The 14,322-nt window shown below is 39.2% G+C and overlaps 1 protein-coding gene across 8 annotated transcripts in view; it reads right to left on the bottom strand.

The window, feature by feature from the left end:
• Positions 1-14,322, bottom strand: part of LOC126983235 (uncharacterized) — a 212,588-nt gene that overhangs the window by 98,098 nt on the left and 100,168 nt on the right. For all 8 annotated transcript variants that reach the window (XR_007735694.1, XR_007735696.1, XR_007735697.1 and 5 more), the window contains exon 15: positions 2,180-2,256. Coding sequence is in view for 4 of the 8 variants with exons in the window: in XM_050835873.1 (XP_050691830.1) it covers positions 2,180-2,256 (77 nt within the window). In the remaining 4 variants the exon portion in view is untranslated. The remainder of the gene's footprint in view (positions 1-2,179; positions 2,257-14,322) is intronic.

The raw sequence follows: 14,322 nt of genomic DNA, 5'->3' as shown, positions 1-14,322 counted from the left end.
TCCATCTTTTTTAATATATAGAACTTGGTTAATTTCCTTTTCACCACAAACAAAACACAGAAAAAGAGACAAAGTTACGGAAAATATTGTATAATTGAGGCGTTTTCCGTTTTTTTTTTTAGGTAAACTAACGTAAAAATTTTGATACAATCTTTTACTCGTTTTTTATTTCTCTTCAAAGGTCAAAGATAACATTTTTTAAGAGTTTTACATTTTTGTTCTATATAGGCCTCGATTAATTTCCTTTCTACCACAAACAAAACGCAGAAAAAGACACAAACTTACGCTAAAAATCATGTCCTCACTTTAACTAAACAAAAAAACAAAATATAGAATGATGTAAAAATTCTGGTACATCCATTCAGTTTTTTTCTTATTATCTGTAGAGTGTTTTTTTTATTTTTTTTTATTTATTTTTTTTTTTTTTTACGTCTGAATCTATAGCGCCGGTAGGCTTGCTTGAGAGGCCCGGATGGTAGTCGGCCCCAACCCGTCATGGCGCAGGCAAGTGTTTATAGTGGCGCCATCTCCTCTGTAGTGAACGCTTTTTATGTGCTGTATTTATCCATATCATATTAACTCGTTTTTCTCTAACTAAACAAAAAACAAAAGATAGAATGATATAGAAATTCTGATTCATCCTTTCAGTTTTTCTTTTTATCATCTTTGAACCTCATAGTGAACGCTTTTCTTGTTTTTATTTATCCATATCATATTAACTTGTTTTCTCTAACTGAACAAAAAACAAAAGATAGTATGATATAGAAATTCTGATTCATCTTTCAGCTTTTCTTTTTTTATCATTTTTGAACCTCATAGTGAACGCTTTTCTTGTTTTTATTTATCCATATCATATTAACTCGTTTTCTCTAACTAAACAAAAACAAGAGATAGAATGATATAGAAATTCTGATTCATCTTTCAGCTTTTCTTTTTTATCATCTTTGAACCTCATAGTGAACGCTTTTCTTGTTTTTATTTATTCATATCATATTAACTTGTTTTCTCTAACTGAACAAAAAACAAGAGATAGAATGATGTAGAAATTCTGATTCATCTTTCCGTTTTTCTTTTTTTATCATCTTTGAACCTCATAGTGAACGCTTTTCTTGTTTTATTTATCCATATCATATTAACTTGTTTTCTCTAACTGAACAAAAAACAAGAGATAGTATGATATAGAAATTCTGATTCATCTTTCAGTTTTTCTTTTTTTATCATTTTTGAACCTCATAGTGAACGCTTTTCTTGTTTTTATTTATCCATATCATATTAACTCGTTTTTCTCTAACTAAACAAAAAACAAAAGATAGTATGATATAGAAATTCTGATTCATCTTTCAGTTTTTCTTTTTTATCATTTTTGAACCTCATAGTGAACGCTTTTCTTGTTTTTATTTATCCATATCATATTAACTTGTTTTCTCTAACTAAACAAAAAACAAAAGATAGTATGATATAGAAATTCTGATTCATCTTTCAGTTTTTCTTTTTTTATCATCTTTGGAGCTCCTCGTGAACGCTTTTATTTATGCTTCATTTATTCATAACATATTAACTCATTTCTCTTTCACCGTAAACAAAAACAAACAAAAAAAATGACGTAAGAATTCTGACACATACTTTTATGCTTTTTCTATCTTCACTGAAAGCTCATAGTGAACGTTTTTTTTTATTTATAGATTTACTTATTTATTTATTTATTCATTTATTTATTATTATTATTATCATTATTATTATTTTTTTGTGTGTGCATGTGCTTTATTTGTTATATTTGTATCATTTTTCTTTAACTGTAAACGAAAACAGACGACAAAATGACGGAAAAATTCTGATACATAACTTAAGGTAAAGAAAAACAAAAGCATTTCTTAAAAAAACATGCAAAACTAACCTAATCTAACACACTCACAAAACCCACCACGAAATGTCCCCTTAATGAAACACACACACACACACACACACACACACACACACACACACACACACACACACACACAAAACCAGCCACCTAATGCTCCCTTAAATCACCATCACACGAAATCCCATCCAGGTAAAACACAAAAACACACACACAAGCACAGGTAATTCAAGACCGCTTAGGAGGTGGACTTGAGGTGACGGCAGGTGAGCAGGTGTGGGTCGGAGGGCTAATTAATGACAGGTGAGAGTGGCTTACCTGGGGCTGGCCGGTGGACTGCGACTCAATATCCTCAGCGGCTTCCTCCACTAACTTCTCCTCTTCCAGTAGCAGATCTGAGGAGGGAGAGAAAGAAAAGTACATGAGAGAGAGAGATAGAGGAACGGATAAAGAGATAGACGGATAGAGATATGGATAGATTGCGAGAGAGAGAGAGAGAGAGAGAGAGAGAGAGAGAGAGAGAGAGAGAGAGAGAGAGAGAGAGAGAGAGAGAGAGAGAGAGAGAGAGAGAGAGAGAGAGAGAGAGAGAGAGAGAGAGAGAGAGAGAGAGAGAGAGAGAGAGAGAGAGAGAGAGAGAGAGAGAGAGAGAGAGAAAAGCAAAAAGGGTTAATAAGATAGAAAAATATACAGACAGGTACACAGATAGACAGGTGAATAGAAGTAGATAGAGAAGTACATGATATAGAGAATGACATGAGGATAGACAGATAGATAAGTAGATAGATACATAGGAATACATAGTCAGATATAGATTAATAGATAGGAAGGAGGGAAAAAAGTACATAAAACAGAAAGATAAATATATAGATAGATAAATAGAGAAATAGATGAAGCAAGAACGTACATGAATAGATAGATATAGAGATAGATACACAGATAGACTTTTCCTCCTCCACAAACAAATTTGACTTAGGGAGAGAAAGAAAGTAAAGAGATATAGATGGAGAGAAAGAGAGATAAAGATGGAGAGAGAGAGAGAGAGATAAACAGATAGACGGGTAGACAGATAAAGATAGACAGGAAGCAGAGTAAGAAAACAGTGACTAAGATAAAGATAATGGATGGGTAGATAAATAGAGATAGACAGACACAGACACACATAGGAGATAGACATTGATAGATACAGAAAAAATACAGATATAGAAAATAGGACCTAAATTAAGAGATACATATAGATAGATAGACAGAGAGACAGAGAGACAGAGAGAGAGAGAGAGAGAGAGAGAGGGGGGGGGGGGGAACTACCATTTTGTGGGAGGAATAATTTGTTTGGTTGGGTCGCCATGACAACCAAACTCACAGTGACAACAACGAGAACAACAGTAACGACGAGGAAGAGGACGAGAGGACAAGGAGGAAGAGGAGGAGGAGGAGGAGGAAGAGGAGGAAACCAAGGAGAGAAAAACAAGAGGAAAGAGGAAGAAGAGTGGGAGGAAAAGAACGAATAAATTAAAGAGGAGAAGGAAGAGAAAGGAGGAGGAAGAGGAGGAGGAGGAAACCAAGGAGAGAAAAACAAGAGGAAAGAGGAAGAAGAGAACAAAAAATGAAAGAGATGAAGAAAGAGGAAATAAAGAAAGAAGGAAAAGAAGGAAGACGATTAGGAAGAAAAGCAGAAAGAGGAAGAAAAGGAGATGATGGAGGAGGAGGAGGAGGAAGAGGAAGAACGAAACAAGTAAGAGGAGGAAGAGGAGGAGGAAGAGGAAGAAATGGAGGAGGAAAATGAAAAGATGATGATGGAGGAGGAGGAGGAAGAAGAGGAAGAACGAAACAAGTAAGAGGAAGAAGAAGAGGAGGAGGAAGAGGAGGAAGAAGAGGAGGAGGAAGAGGAGGAGGAGGAGGAGGAGGAGGAGGCGTAAGTAAAACGGGGAATATAATTAAGAAATCTATTTACCTATTCTCTCTCTCTCTCTCTCTCTCTCTCTCTCTCTGTGTGTGTGTGTGTGTGTAGCATTCAATGGCATTTTCATCTTCATCTCTCTCTCATTACCTCCCTCCACATTTCCTGTACTGCCCTTTCTCACTCCGGGCAGGTCACTTTGCAAGACACCGAACAAGGGTGAACTAGATTACTATGGAAACGTCGACACGAGAGAGAGAGAGAGAGAGAGAGAGAGAGAGAGAGAGAGAGAGAGAGAGAGAGAGAGAGAGAGAGAGAGAGAGAGAGAGAGAGAGAGAGAGAGAGAGAGAGAGAGAGAGAGAGAGAGAGAGAGAGAGAGAGAGAGAGAGAGAGAGAGAGAGAGAGAGAGAGAGAGAGAGAGAGAGAGAGAGAGAGAGAGAGAGAGAGAGAGAGAGAGGCGTGGGGGAAGAGGATAGAAGGAAAGAAGAGAGAGAGAGAGAGAGAGAGAGAGAGAGAGAGAGAGAGAGAGAGAGAGAGAGAGAGAGAGAGAGAGAGAGAGAGAGAGAGAGAGAGAGAGAGAGAGAGAGAGAGAGAGAGAGATGGAGGTATGTAAGGAGGAGGATATCAGGGAAGGACGAACACACACACACACACACACACACACACACACACACACACACACACACACACACACACACACACACACACACACACACACACACACCTTTCCTTCCTCCCCCCTTCCCCCCCCACTCCCACACACACGTACACACGCACACACATAAATCATTAATAAATTTCTAAACTCTTTCAACAATAGAGTCAGCGAGAGAAGCCAAAGAAATGCTGACCCTTGGCTGACCCCGATAATAATAATAATAATAATAATAATAATAATAATAATAATAATAATAATAATAATGATAATAGCTTTCCCTTCCTTTTATATTTATTTTCGATACCTTTGCCATATACTATAAAAATATAAAGAGGAAGATTGAGAGTAAGAGGGGAATAGGATGTGATGATGATGATGAGGTAAAACAGAAACAAACCTTTCTCATACTCTATAATTCATGTAACATACTCTTGCTAGTGACTCCGATATTCCCAAACAATTTTATCTTCTCTTTTCGGGGCATAGGTGAGAATTATGTATCTTTATCTCCTCTGTGTGTGTGTGTGTGTGTGTGTGTGTGTGTGTGTGTGTGTGTGTGTGTGTGTGGTAATATGATCGGTGAGGTTGTGGTGATCGCAGGGAAATTAGGTTCAAGTTGGCTCGGCAGTCTTAGCGAGCTCTGATTCCCGGTCGAGGAGCCAACGGATTCAGGCTGAGCATCGCCCCAACAGGTTACCGAGTCTTATTTCACGAAGTCATCCTCAAGCTGAATCCTTTACCAGTCAGACCTCGCCTCGACTATGCGGTTCAGTTCTCACCTCAGCATAAACATCAGCATTTTCGAACCCGTGTAGGCGAAGACAAGTTGTTTACGTGTGAAGAAAATTGCCGTATAAAGATTAGAATGAACACCTCAGTTTAGTGGCTATGGCGCCTTACTACAACTTAGCGGGCTAATGATCGCCTGGAAAAATCGGATAAATAAAGAGAAATCAGCCACGATATTGTTACTAAATGCGCCGTTTAATGAAAAAAATCAGGTGTTTGTATCTATCGTATTGACGCAAAGAAGAGGGGAGGAAGCAGGAAGGGAGAGAGAAACAGGCGCAGGAAGAGGAGGGAAGGAGGAGGAAGGAAGAAGGAGAAGAAGAGGGAGCAGGAGGAAGAGAGAAACAGGTGCAGGAAGAGAAGGAAGAGGAAGGAAGAAGGAGAACGTGAAGAAGCAGGAGGAAGAGAGAAACAGGCGCAGGAATAGGAGGGAAGGAGGAGGAAGGAAGAAGGGAGAGGGGGAGAGAAACAGCCGCAGGAAGAGGATTGAAGGAGGAGGAGGAGGAGGAGGATAAGGTTTAAAAGCAATAGGAGGAGGAAGGAAGAAGGGAAGGAGAGGGAGAGAAAAACAGGCGCAGGAAGAGAAGGAAGAGGAGGAGGGTGAGCAGGAGGAAGAGGAGGGAAGAAGGAGGAGGAGGAGGATAAGGGAGTAAACACAATAGGAAGAGGAAGGAAGAAGGGAGGGAGAGGAAGGTCGGAGAGTCGGCGCGGCAGAAGCAGAATCCATCGCTTTCCGGGGAGACTAACTTGTGGGCGGTGTATTTCCTCCCTCGCTCCGTTGTAAACAGAGCAAGCGCAGCGCCGCCGGATATGGGTCGGACAAGAACCTAAACTTTCTTTCCGAGCAGGCGAGAGGGAAAAAAATATATATAAATCGAGGCTCAAACGACATTGTTCCTCTTGTGTGTAGTAGGGAGGGGGAGTGATGAGGAAATGAAGAGATATTGTCGTAGTTATGTTAGTAAGTAAAGTTCGCGGGCAAACTTTTACTTGTCAGGCGAAAGGAAGAAATAGGAAGGATATATATAATTTCTTTTTTTTATTTCATTTTTCTACTTTTATTTTTATTTATTTTTTGGGGAGGAGAAAAAGAAAAGGATGCAAAGGAAAAGGGGAAGGAAAGGAAAGAGAAAAAAGAGAGAAAGAGGAAATGAGAAAATGAGAGAAAAAGAGGAAGAGAGAGAGAGAGAGAGAGAGAGAGAGAGAGAGAGAGAGAGAGAGAGAGAGAGAGAGAGAGAGAGAGAGAGAGAGAGAGAGAGAGAGAGAGAGAGAGAGAGAGAGAGAGAGAGAGAGAGAGAGAAGAGGAAAAGAATCACAGAAAGAAAAAAGATAAAAAGCAGTAATGTGGAGAAAGAGAAAAGACAGAAAAAAACAACTATATTTTTTTTTATGGTCAGAAAAAAACAAAAACAACGTAATAACGAGGTAGAAAAATAGGAGAAAAAAAGAATAAGAGAAATGGCGAGAGAAAAAAAGAAGGAAAAGAAGGAAAAACAGGAAAATATAAAGAAAGCAAATCCCGCAAACACACATAAAAAAACAAGAGAAAAGGAAGATTAAAAAAAGATAAGTGAAAAAGTGAGAAAAAAGGAATAAGGAAAAAACGAAAAGAAAAAAAAGAAAGAAAATGAGAAAGAAAAAAAGGAAAACCAAGCAAAGTGAAAAGAAGAAAAATAACAATAGAAAAAAAAGATAAATTAGAAAACAAGAAAAGAGAAGAGAAAGCGAACGATAGAAATACGACGAGAAGAAAATAAAAGAAGAAATGGAAAAAGTAGATGAATAATAATAAAAAAGAAGGAAAAAAAGAAGAAAAGTAAAAGAAATAAATAATGACAATAAAAAAATAAATACCACGAGCTTAAAATATTTGCCTTTATGAGAGAGAGAGAGAGAGAGAGAGAGAGAGAGAGAGAGAGAGAGAGAGAGAGAGAGAGAGAGAGAGAGAGAGAGAGAGAGAGAGAGAGAGAGAGAGAGAGAGAGAGAGAGAGAGAGAGAGAGAGAGAATCGTGACGTAGCTTCTCGCGTGTCCGTCCGTGCGTGAATTTGATTGTTGTTTTTTTGGCGGGAAAAGACAAAAAATAATATATATAGGCCTAAGGGGGAAAAAAACAAGAAATCGTGTGCCTTCTGCGGCCTTGGGGAAAAAATAAACGGGAAAAATAATGTGAAAAATAAGAATCTGAAGAAAAATATTGACAGGGAGGAAATAAGAAAAATAAGACGAATAATATGAATAATAAGACCATGAAGAAAAACACTCAAATACGGAGAAAGTAAAACAAGGGAGAAAGTACAACAAGGGAGAAAGTAAAATCAAGGGAGAAAGTACAACAAGGGAGAAAGTAAAAACAAGGGAGAAAGTAAAACAAGGGAGAAAGTAAAACAAGGGAGAAAGTAAAAACAAGGGAGAAATTAAAAACAAGGGAGAAAGTAGAACAAGGAAAAAATTAGAGCAAGTGAGAAAGTAAAAAAAAGGGGAGAAAATAAAACAAGGGAGAAAGTAAAACAAGGGAGAAAGTAGAACAAGGGAGAAAGTAAAACAAGGGAAAAAAATAAAACAAGGGAGAAAGTAGAACAAAGGAGAAGTAAAAACAAGGGAGAAATTAGAACAAGAGAGGAATAAAAAATAAGGGAGAAAGTAGAACAAGGAAAAATTAGAACAAGGGAGAAATTAAAACAAGGGAGAAAGTAAAAACAAGGGAGGAAGTAAAACAAGGGAGAAAATAAAACAAAGGAAAAGGTAAACAAGGGAGAAAGTAAAATAAGGGAGAAAGTAAAAACAAGGGAGAAATTAGAACAAGGGTGAAAGTAAAACAAGGGAGAAAGTAAATCAAGGGAAAAAAGTAAAACAAGGAAGAAAGTAGAACAAGGGAGAACATAAAACAAGGGAGAAAGTAAATAAGGGAGAAAGTAAAAACAAGGGAGAAAGTAAAACAAGGGAGACAGTAAAATAAGGGAGAAATTAAAACAAGGGAGAAAGTCAAAGAAAACAAAAAAAACAATACCAGATGGAAGAAAGGAACAAATAATTAAAGGGTGAAAGGACTGGAAAAATAAATGAAAGGAAAAATATGAAAAAAATAATAAAAAGAAAATACTGACGGGGAGAAAACGAAAAACAAATATTATAACAAAGCCAATGATAAGAAGAAAGGAAAATAGAGGAATAAAAAGAATAAGAAAAAAGAATGACAATAGAAAAATGTGAATAATAACGAAAACTAAGAAAAAAAATATATGAAAGAAAAGAAGAAAGGCGGAAGTGAAGAGGAAAATAAATCAAGAAAATAGAAAAAGAGAATAGAAAAAAAACAATAAAAGAGAAGAAAAAGGAAGGAAAATATAAACAAAAACGGGAAGTGAGAGAAAGGTTGAAGAAATATGAAGAAAAGAGAAAACGGAAAGGAAAATACATGAATGAGGAAAGAGAAAGGAAGGAAAATGGAAGAGTAAATAATAGGAAAAGAGAAAAACACAATAAATATGAAGAAAGGATAAGGAAAAGGAAGAAATTAAATAAAGGAGGAAAGAACGGAAGAAAATAAGGAGAAAAGATGGAAGGAAATATAAAGACAAAAAGCAAATAAAGGGAAGAGGAAATAGGAGGAAAAAGAGAAAAGGTCAAGGAAAAAATAAATTAATGAAGGCAGAAGATGGAAGTACAAGAGGGAAGGAAGGAAGGAAGGGAGGAAGATGAGAAAAAAAGAAATAAAACAGGAAAGGAACGAAAAATGAGAGAAAAACAAGGAAAGAAAAACATAAAGAACTATAAACGCGAGAAGAAGAAAAAGATGATAGAGAGGAAAAAGAAAAAAAGGAAAACAAGAAAAAGATGATGATGAAGAGGAAGAAGAAAAGAAGAAAAAGAAAAAGAGGAAAACAGAAGAAGAAAAAGATGATGATGATGAAGAGGAAGAAGAAGAAAAGAAGAAAAAGAAAAAGAGGAAAACAGAAGAAGAAAAAGATGATGATGATGATGAAGAGGAAGAAGAAAAGAAAAAGAAAAAGAGGAAAACAGAAGAAGAAAAAGATGATGATGATGATGATGAAGAGGAAGAAGAAAAAGATGAAAAAGGAAAAAAAAGGAAAACAGAGAAGAAAAAGATGGAGACGAAGAAGAAAAGAAAAAGAAAAAAAGGAAAACAAGAAGAAAAAGATGATGAAGAGAAAGAAGAAAAAGAAGAAAAAGATGAAGCGGAAGAAAACAAAAAAAAAGAAAAAAAGGAAAACAGGGAAGAAGAAAAAGATGATGAAGTAGAAAAAGAAGAAAAAAAGAAAACAGGAAAACAAAAAAGAAGAAAAGAAGAAATAGAAGACAAAAAAAGAAGACGAAGAGGACGAAGAAGAAGAAGAAGAACAACAACAACAACAACAAAAAGCTTATTAACAACACTTAACCTTAAGCAATATTACATAATGTTATATTTTTAGTAACAAATAATATATATAAAAATAGAAGCTTTTATTGTGTATTTGCGTAAGCTTAGTCAGTCTCTCTCTCTCTCTCTCTCTCTCTCTCTCTCTCTCTCCCCCTAACAATCTAATAAAGGAACGCGGTCAGAGGGAGGGAGGGAGGGAGGGAGAGAAAAGAAGGGAGAGAAGGGGAGGTGACAGGAAGGGAGGGAGGGAAGGAGAGGAAGGGAGAGAGACGAGGTGACAGGAAGGGAGGGATGGAGGGAAGGGGAGAAAGGGAGAGACGAGGTGACAGGAAGGGAGGGATGGAGGGAAGGGGAGAAAGGGAGGTTACAGGAATAGAGGAAGGAAGAAGGGAGAGGAGGGAAGGGAGGGAGAGAGAGATGAAGTGAGAGGAGGAAGGAAGGGAGGAAAGGGAGATGAGGTTAGAGGGAGAGGAGAGAGAGAGAGGAGAGAGAGAGAGAGAGAGAGAGAGAGAGAGAGAGAGAGAGAGAGAGAGAGAGAGAGAGAGAGAGAGAGAGAGAGAGAGAGAGAGAGAGAGAGAGAGATATGGAGGAAAGGAGGAAGATATTGAGAGTAAAAAACAAAAACAAAAATAAAACGACTTCGAAAATAAACTTCCTCACCTTAAGTCGAATTTCCCAAGCGTGCGTGTGTGTGTGTGTGTGTGTGTGTGTGTGTGTGTGTGTGTGTGTGTGAATGAGTAGTAGTAGTAAAAGTAGTAGAGCACACACACACACACACACACACACACACACACAAACACACACACACACACACAATTAAGCAGTTAAACACCTGTAATTTCCACGCTTTAGAGCACAGGTAAGAGAAGAAGGAGGAGGAGGAGGAGGAGGAGGAGGAGGAGGAGGGGAATTAAGAAGAAAAGGATGCGGGCAAGGACGATGAGGAGGAAGAAGAAGAAGAAGAAGAAGAAGAAGAAGAAGAAGAAGAAGAAGACGTGGGAGAATATAACCTTCAGTGTGTGTGTGTGTGTGTGTGTGTGTGTGTGTGTGTGTGTGTGTGTGTGTGTGTGTGTGTGAATGCATTTAAAAAGGAGTAAAAATAAGAAAATAAACTTTTAAAAAAACTAGAAAAAAACGAGCTATATGTGTTTGTCTGTATGTCTGCTAAGAAGAAAAAAATATGAAAAAAAAAATCTATCTATCTATATGTCTGTCTGTGTATATATCTATCTGTGTGTGTCTGTGCGTGTGTCTATGTGCGTGTGCGTGTGTGTGTGTGTGTGTGTGTGTGTGTGTGTGTGTGTGTGTGTGTGTGTGTGTGTGTGTGTCTGTGTGTGTCTGTGCGATTTTGTCTGTGTATATATCTGTCTGTGTGGGTCTGTGTGTGTCAGTGTGTGTCTGTGTGCGTGTCTGTGTGCGTGTCTGTTCGTGTCTGTGTGTGTCTGTGCGTGTCTGTTCGTGTCTGTGCGTGTCTGTGTGCGTGTCTGTATGCGTGTCTGTGCGTGTCTGTGTGTGTCTGTGCGTGTCTGTTCGTGTCTGTGTGTGTCTGTGTGCGTGTCTGTTCGTGTCTGTGTGTGTCTGTGTGCGTGTCTGTGCGTGTCTGTGTGTGTCTGTGTGCGTGTCTGTTCGTGTCTGTGTGTGTATGTGTGTGTGTATGTGTGCGTGTCTGTGCATGTCTGTGCGTGTCTGTGTGTGTATGTGCGTGTCTGTTCGTGTCTGTGTGTGTCTGTGTGTGTCTGTGCGTGTCTGTGTGTGTCTGTGTGTGTCTGTGCGTGTCTGTGTGTGTCTGTGTGTGTCTGTGCGTGTCTGTGTGCGTGTCTGTGCGTGTCTGTGTGCGTGTCTGTATGCGTGTCTGTGCGTGTCTGTGTGTGTCTGTGTGCGTGTCTGTGCATGTCTGTTCGTGTCTGTGCGTGTCTGTGCCTGTCTCTGCGTGTCTGTTTGTCCCCATAGAGGCGCCGCAGAGGCAGGCAGCGCGGCGCACGTAATCAGATTATAAAAGTTGTGCCATGTCTTCCAGGTGACGGAGCACACCTGGGCCACCCTAACGAGGGGCTGCACAGGTGAGCCACGGTCGATACCTCTCTCTCTCTCTCCCCGGGCGTTCCAGCATCTTGTATAGTCCCTCCTTCCTTCTCTTTCCTCTCTTTTTTTGCCGTCATGTGACTCTCTCTCTCTCTCACGTTAAGTATGGAGGAATAAAGATTAATGTTTCCGGATGAGAGAGTAGAGAAGTAAGAGGAGGAGGAGGAGGAGGAGGAGGAGGAGGAGGAAAAAAATAGGGGTAGTTTTAGAATGTATTACTGCGTGAAACTATTCAGTCCTAAATCTCTCTCTTTATTTATTGTTTTCTTTCCTTTTTATTATTTTTATTAATTTATTTACTTATTTTCCTTTATTTCTTAGATTTTGAGAGAGAGAGAGAGAGAGAGAGAGAGAGAGAGAGAGAGAGAGAGAGAGAGAGAGAGAGAGAGAGAGAATCCTAACCAGTAAAAAAACACTAGATTACTTCACACTTCTTAAACATTTAACTTCAATTCCTCTTATTCCTCTTCCTCCTCCTAACAGCCCTCTCTCTCTCTCTCTCTCAATTATCACTATTTTCCTCTTCTCTACTTTATTCCTTCTCCAAATCCATCTCCTCCCCCTCTTCTTTCCTTCTTTCAAACCTCTTCTTCTTTTCTCTTCTCTTCTCTTCTCTATATCTATCAAATATTCATACATTAACCTCCTCCTCCTCCTCCTCCTCCTCCTCCTTCTTACCTACTCTAAATTCAGTTATATCTCTTCCTCCTCCTCCTCCTCCTCCTCCTCCTCCTCTTCATATCTACCAAATAATTTAACACCAACCTTCCCTTTCCTCCTCCTCCTCCTCCTCCTCCTCCTCCTCCTCCTCCTCCCTCCTCTTCATATCTACCAAATAATTTAACACCAACCTTCCCTTTCCTCCTCCTCCTCCTCCTCCTCCTCCTCCTCCTCCTCCTCCTCCTCCTCCTCCTCCTCCTCCACGCACCTGTCCTCCTCCTCCTCCTCCTCCTCCTCGTCACACCTCTCCTCATTGGCAGCATCCCTCGCACAATTAAGCATTATGAAAACTTTTCCAATTACTGCCCAGGAGGAGGAGGAGGAGGAGGAGGAGGAGGAGGAGGAGGTGGTGGTGGTAAGTTCTGTGCTCCGACAAAACACCTACCTGGTATTTCTCTCTCTCTCTCTCTCTCTCACCTGGTCAGTTTGTGGGTTGGTTAATTAGCTAGGCAGTCAGTCAGTCAGTCAGTCAGTCAGTCTGACTGACTGACTGTCAGTCAGTCAGTCAGTCAATCAGTTAGTCAGTCAGTCAGTCATTCAGTTAGTCAGTCAGTCAATCAGTCAGTTAGTCAGTCAGTCAATCAGTTAGTCAGTCAGTAAGTCAGTCAATCGGTCACTTAACTAAATCAATAAAACTTGTAACCTCGACTTCAATCCATTGTTCCTTAGTTCGAAACCCACCAAAGGAAAAAAAAAAAAAGTAAACATATATAACGTCCTATTTTTTTCTTTTATCTCTTTTTTAGGGGAACTGATTCGTCCGTCCGTCAGTCATTTGAAGTTAAGGAAAAAGAGAGAGCTTCGCCCGACACGTCAATACAAAGAAAACGGAGCCGCTCTCTACCGTTTGTGGGGGAGACTAAAGGGAAACTAGAGTCGCCTGAGGGCTTACAGAAGATTAATATGCTGTGAGGAGGAGGAGGAGGAGAAGGAGGAGGAGGAGGGGGAGGAGTTGGAGGGGGAAAGTAAGAAGAACAACAGAAGAAGAAGAAAAAGAGGAAGAAGAAGCTGAGGAGGAAGATGTGGAGGAAGAAGAAGAAGAAGAAGAAGAAGAAGAAGAAGAGGCTGAGGAAGATGTGGAAGAAGAAGAAGAAGAAAAAGAAAAGCAGAAACAGGAGAAAAAAAGGAAGAAAGAAGAAAATATGAAAGACAAGGAAAGAAAAAAAAAGAAAAAGCAGAAAAGAAGCAAAAGAAAAAGGAGGAAAGGAAAGGATGGGAAAAAAGAAAAAAGAAGAAAAAGAGGAGCAGGAGGAGGAGGAGAGAGGGTGGGAGAGGGAGGAAAAGAAGAAATAAGAAAACAAGAAAAAATAGGAGAAAAGAAAACAAGAAAAGAAGAAAGCAAGAAAGAAGAAAACGAAAACAAGAAGAAAAAGAAGAAAACAAGAAAAAGAAAAGAAAAGAATAACGCTCTACAGCACACGTAAGAGAAAGAAGAGGAGGAGGAAGAAGAAGAAGAGGAAGAGGAAGAGGAAGAGGAGGAGGATGAGATCTTGTGGTTGTTTTATCCTTGTTTTAACTTATAAGAAGGAGGAAAAAAATCCGAGTAGAAAGTTTGAGTTGAAAGAAAGTTTTGACAAGTGTCTCTTACAGCGCTGACCCGCCCCCCCCCCCCCCCACCCCCCACCAATGCCTCTTCCTCTTGACTCCTCTTGATTCCTCTTACCCTAGTCTTCTCCCTCTTACTGTCCTTAAGTCTACATCATTTTCTTTTTACTCCTCTTCTTCTTCTTGTCTTCTGAACTTGTATTTCCTCTTCCTCTTGTTTCCTCTTATTTTCCTCTTCCTCTTCTTTCCTCTTATTCTAGTCTTCTCTCTCTCCCTCCTTATCTTAGTTTCTTTTTACTCCTCTTTCCTCTTAAATCTCTGCTGAACTCTCCTCTTGTTTCCTCTTATTTTCCTCTTCCTCTTCTTTCCTCTTAGTCTAGTCTTCTCT

This window comes from Eriocheir sinensis, chromosome 53 (genome assembly GCF_024679095.1).
Source record: "Eriocheir sinensis breed Jianghai 21 chromosome 53, ASM2467909v1, whole genome shotgun sequence".
NCBI lineage: Eukaryota > Metazoa > Arthropoda > Malacostraca > Decapoda > Varunidae > Eriocheir > Eriocheir sinensis.
This window is presented reverse-complemented; position numbering and strand designations above follow the sequence as displayed.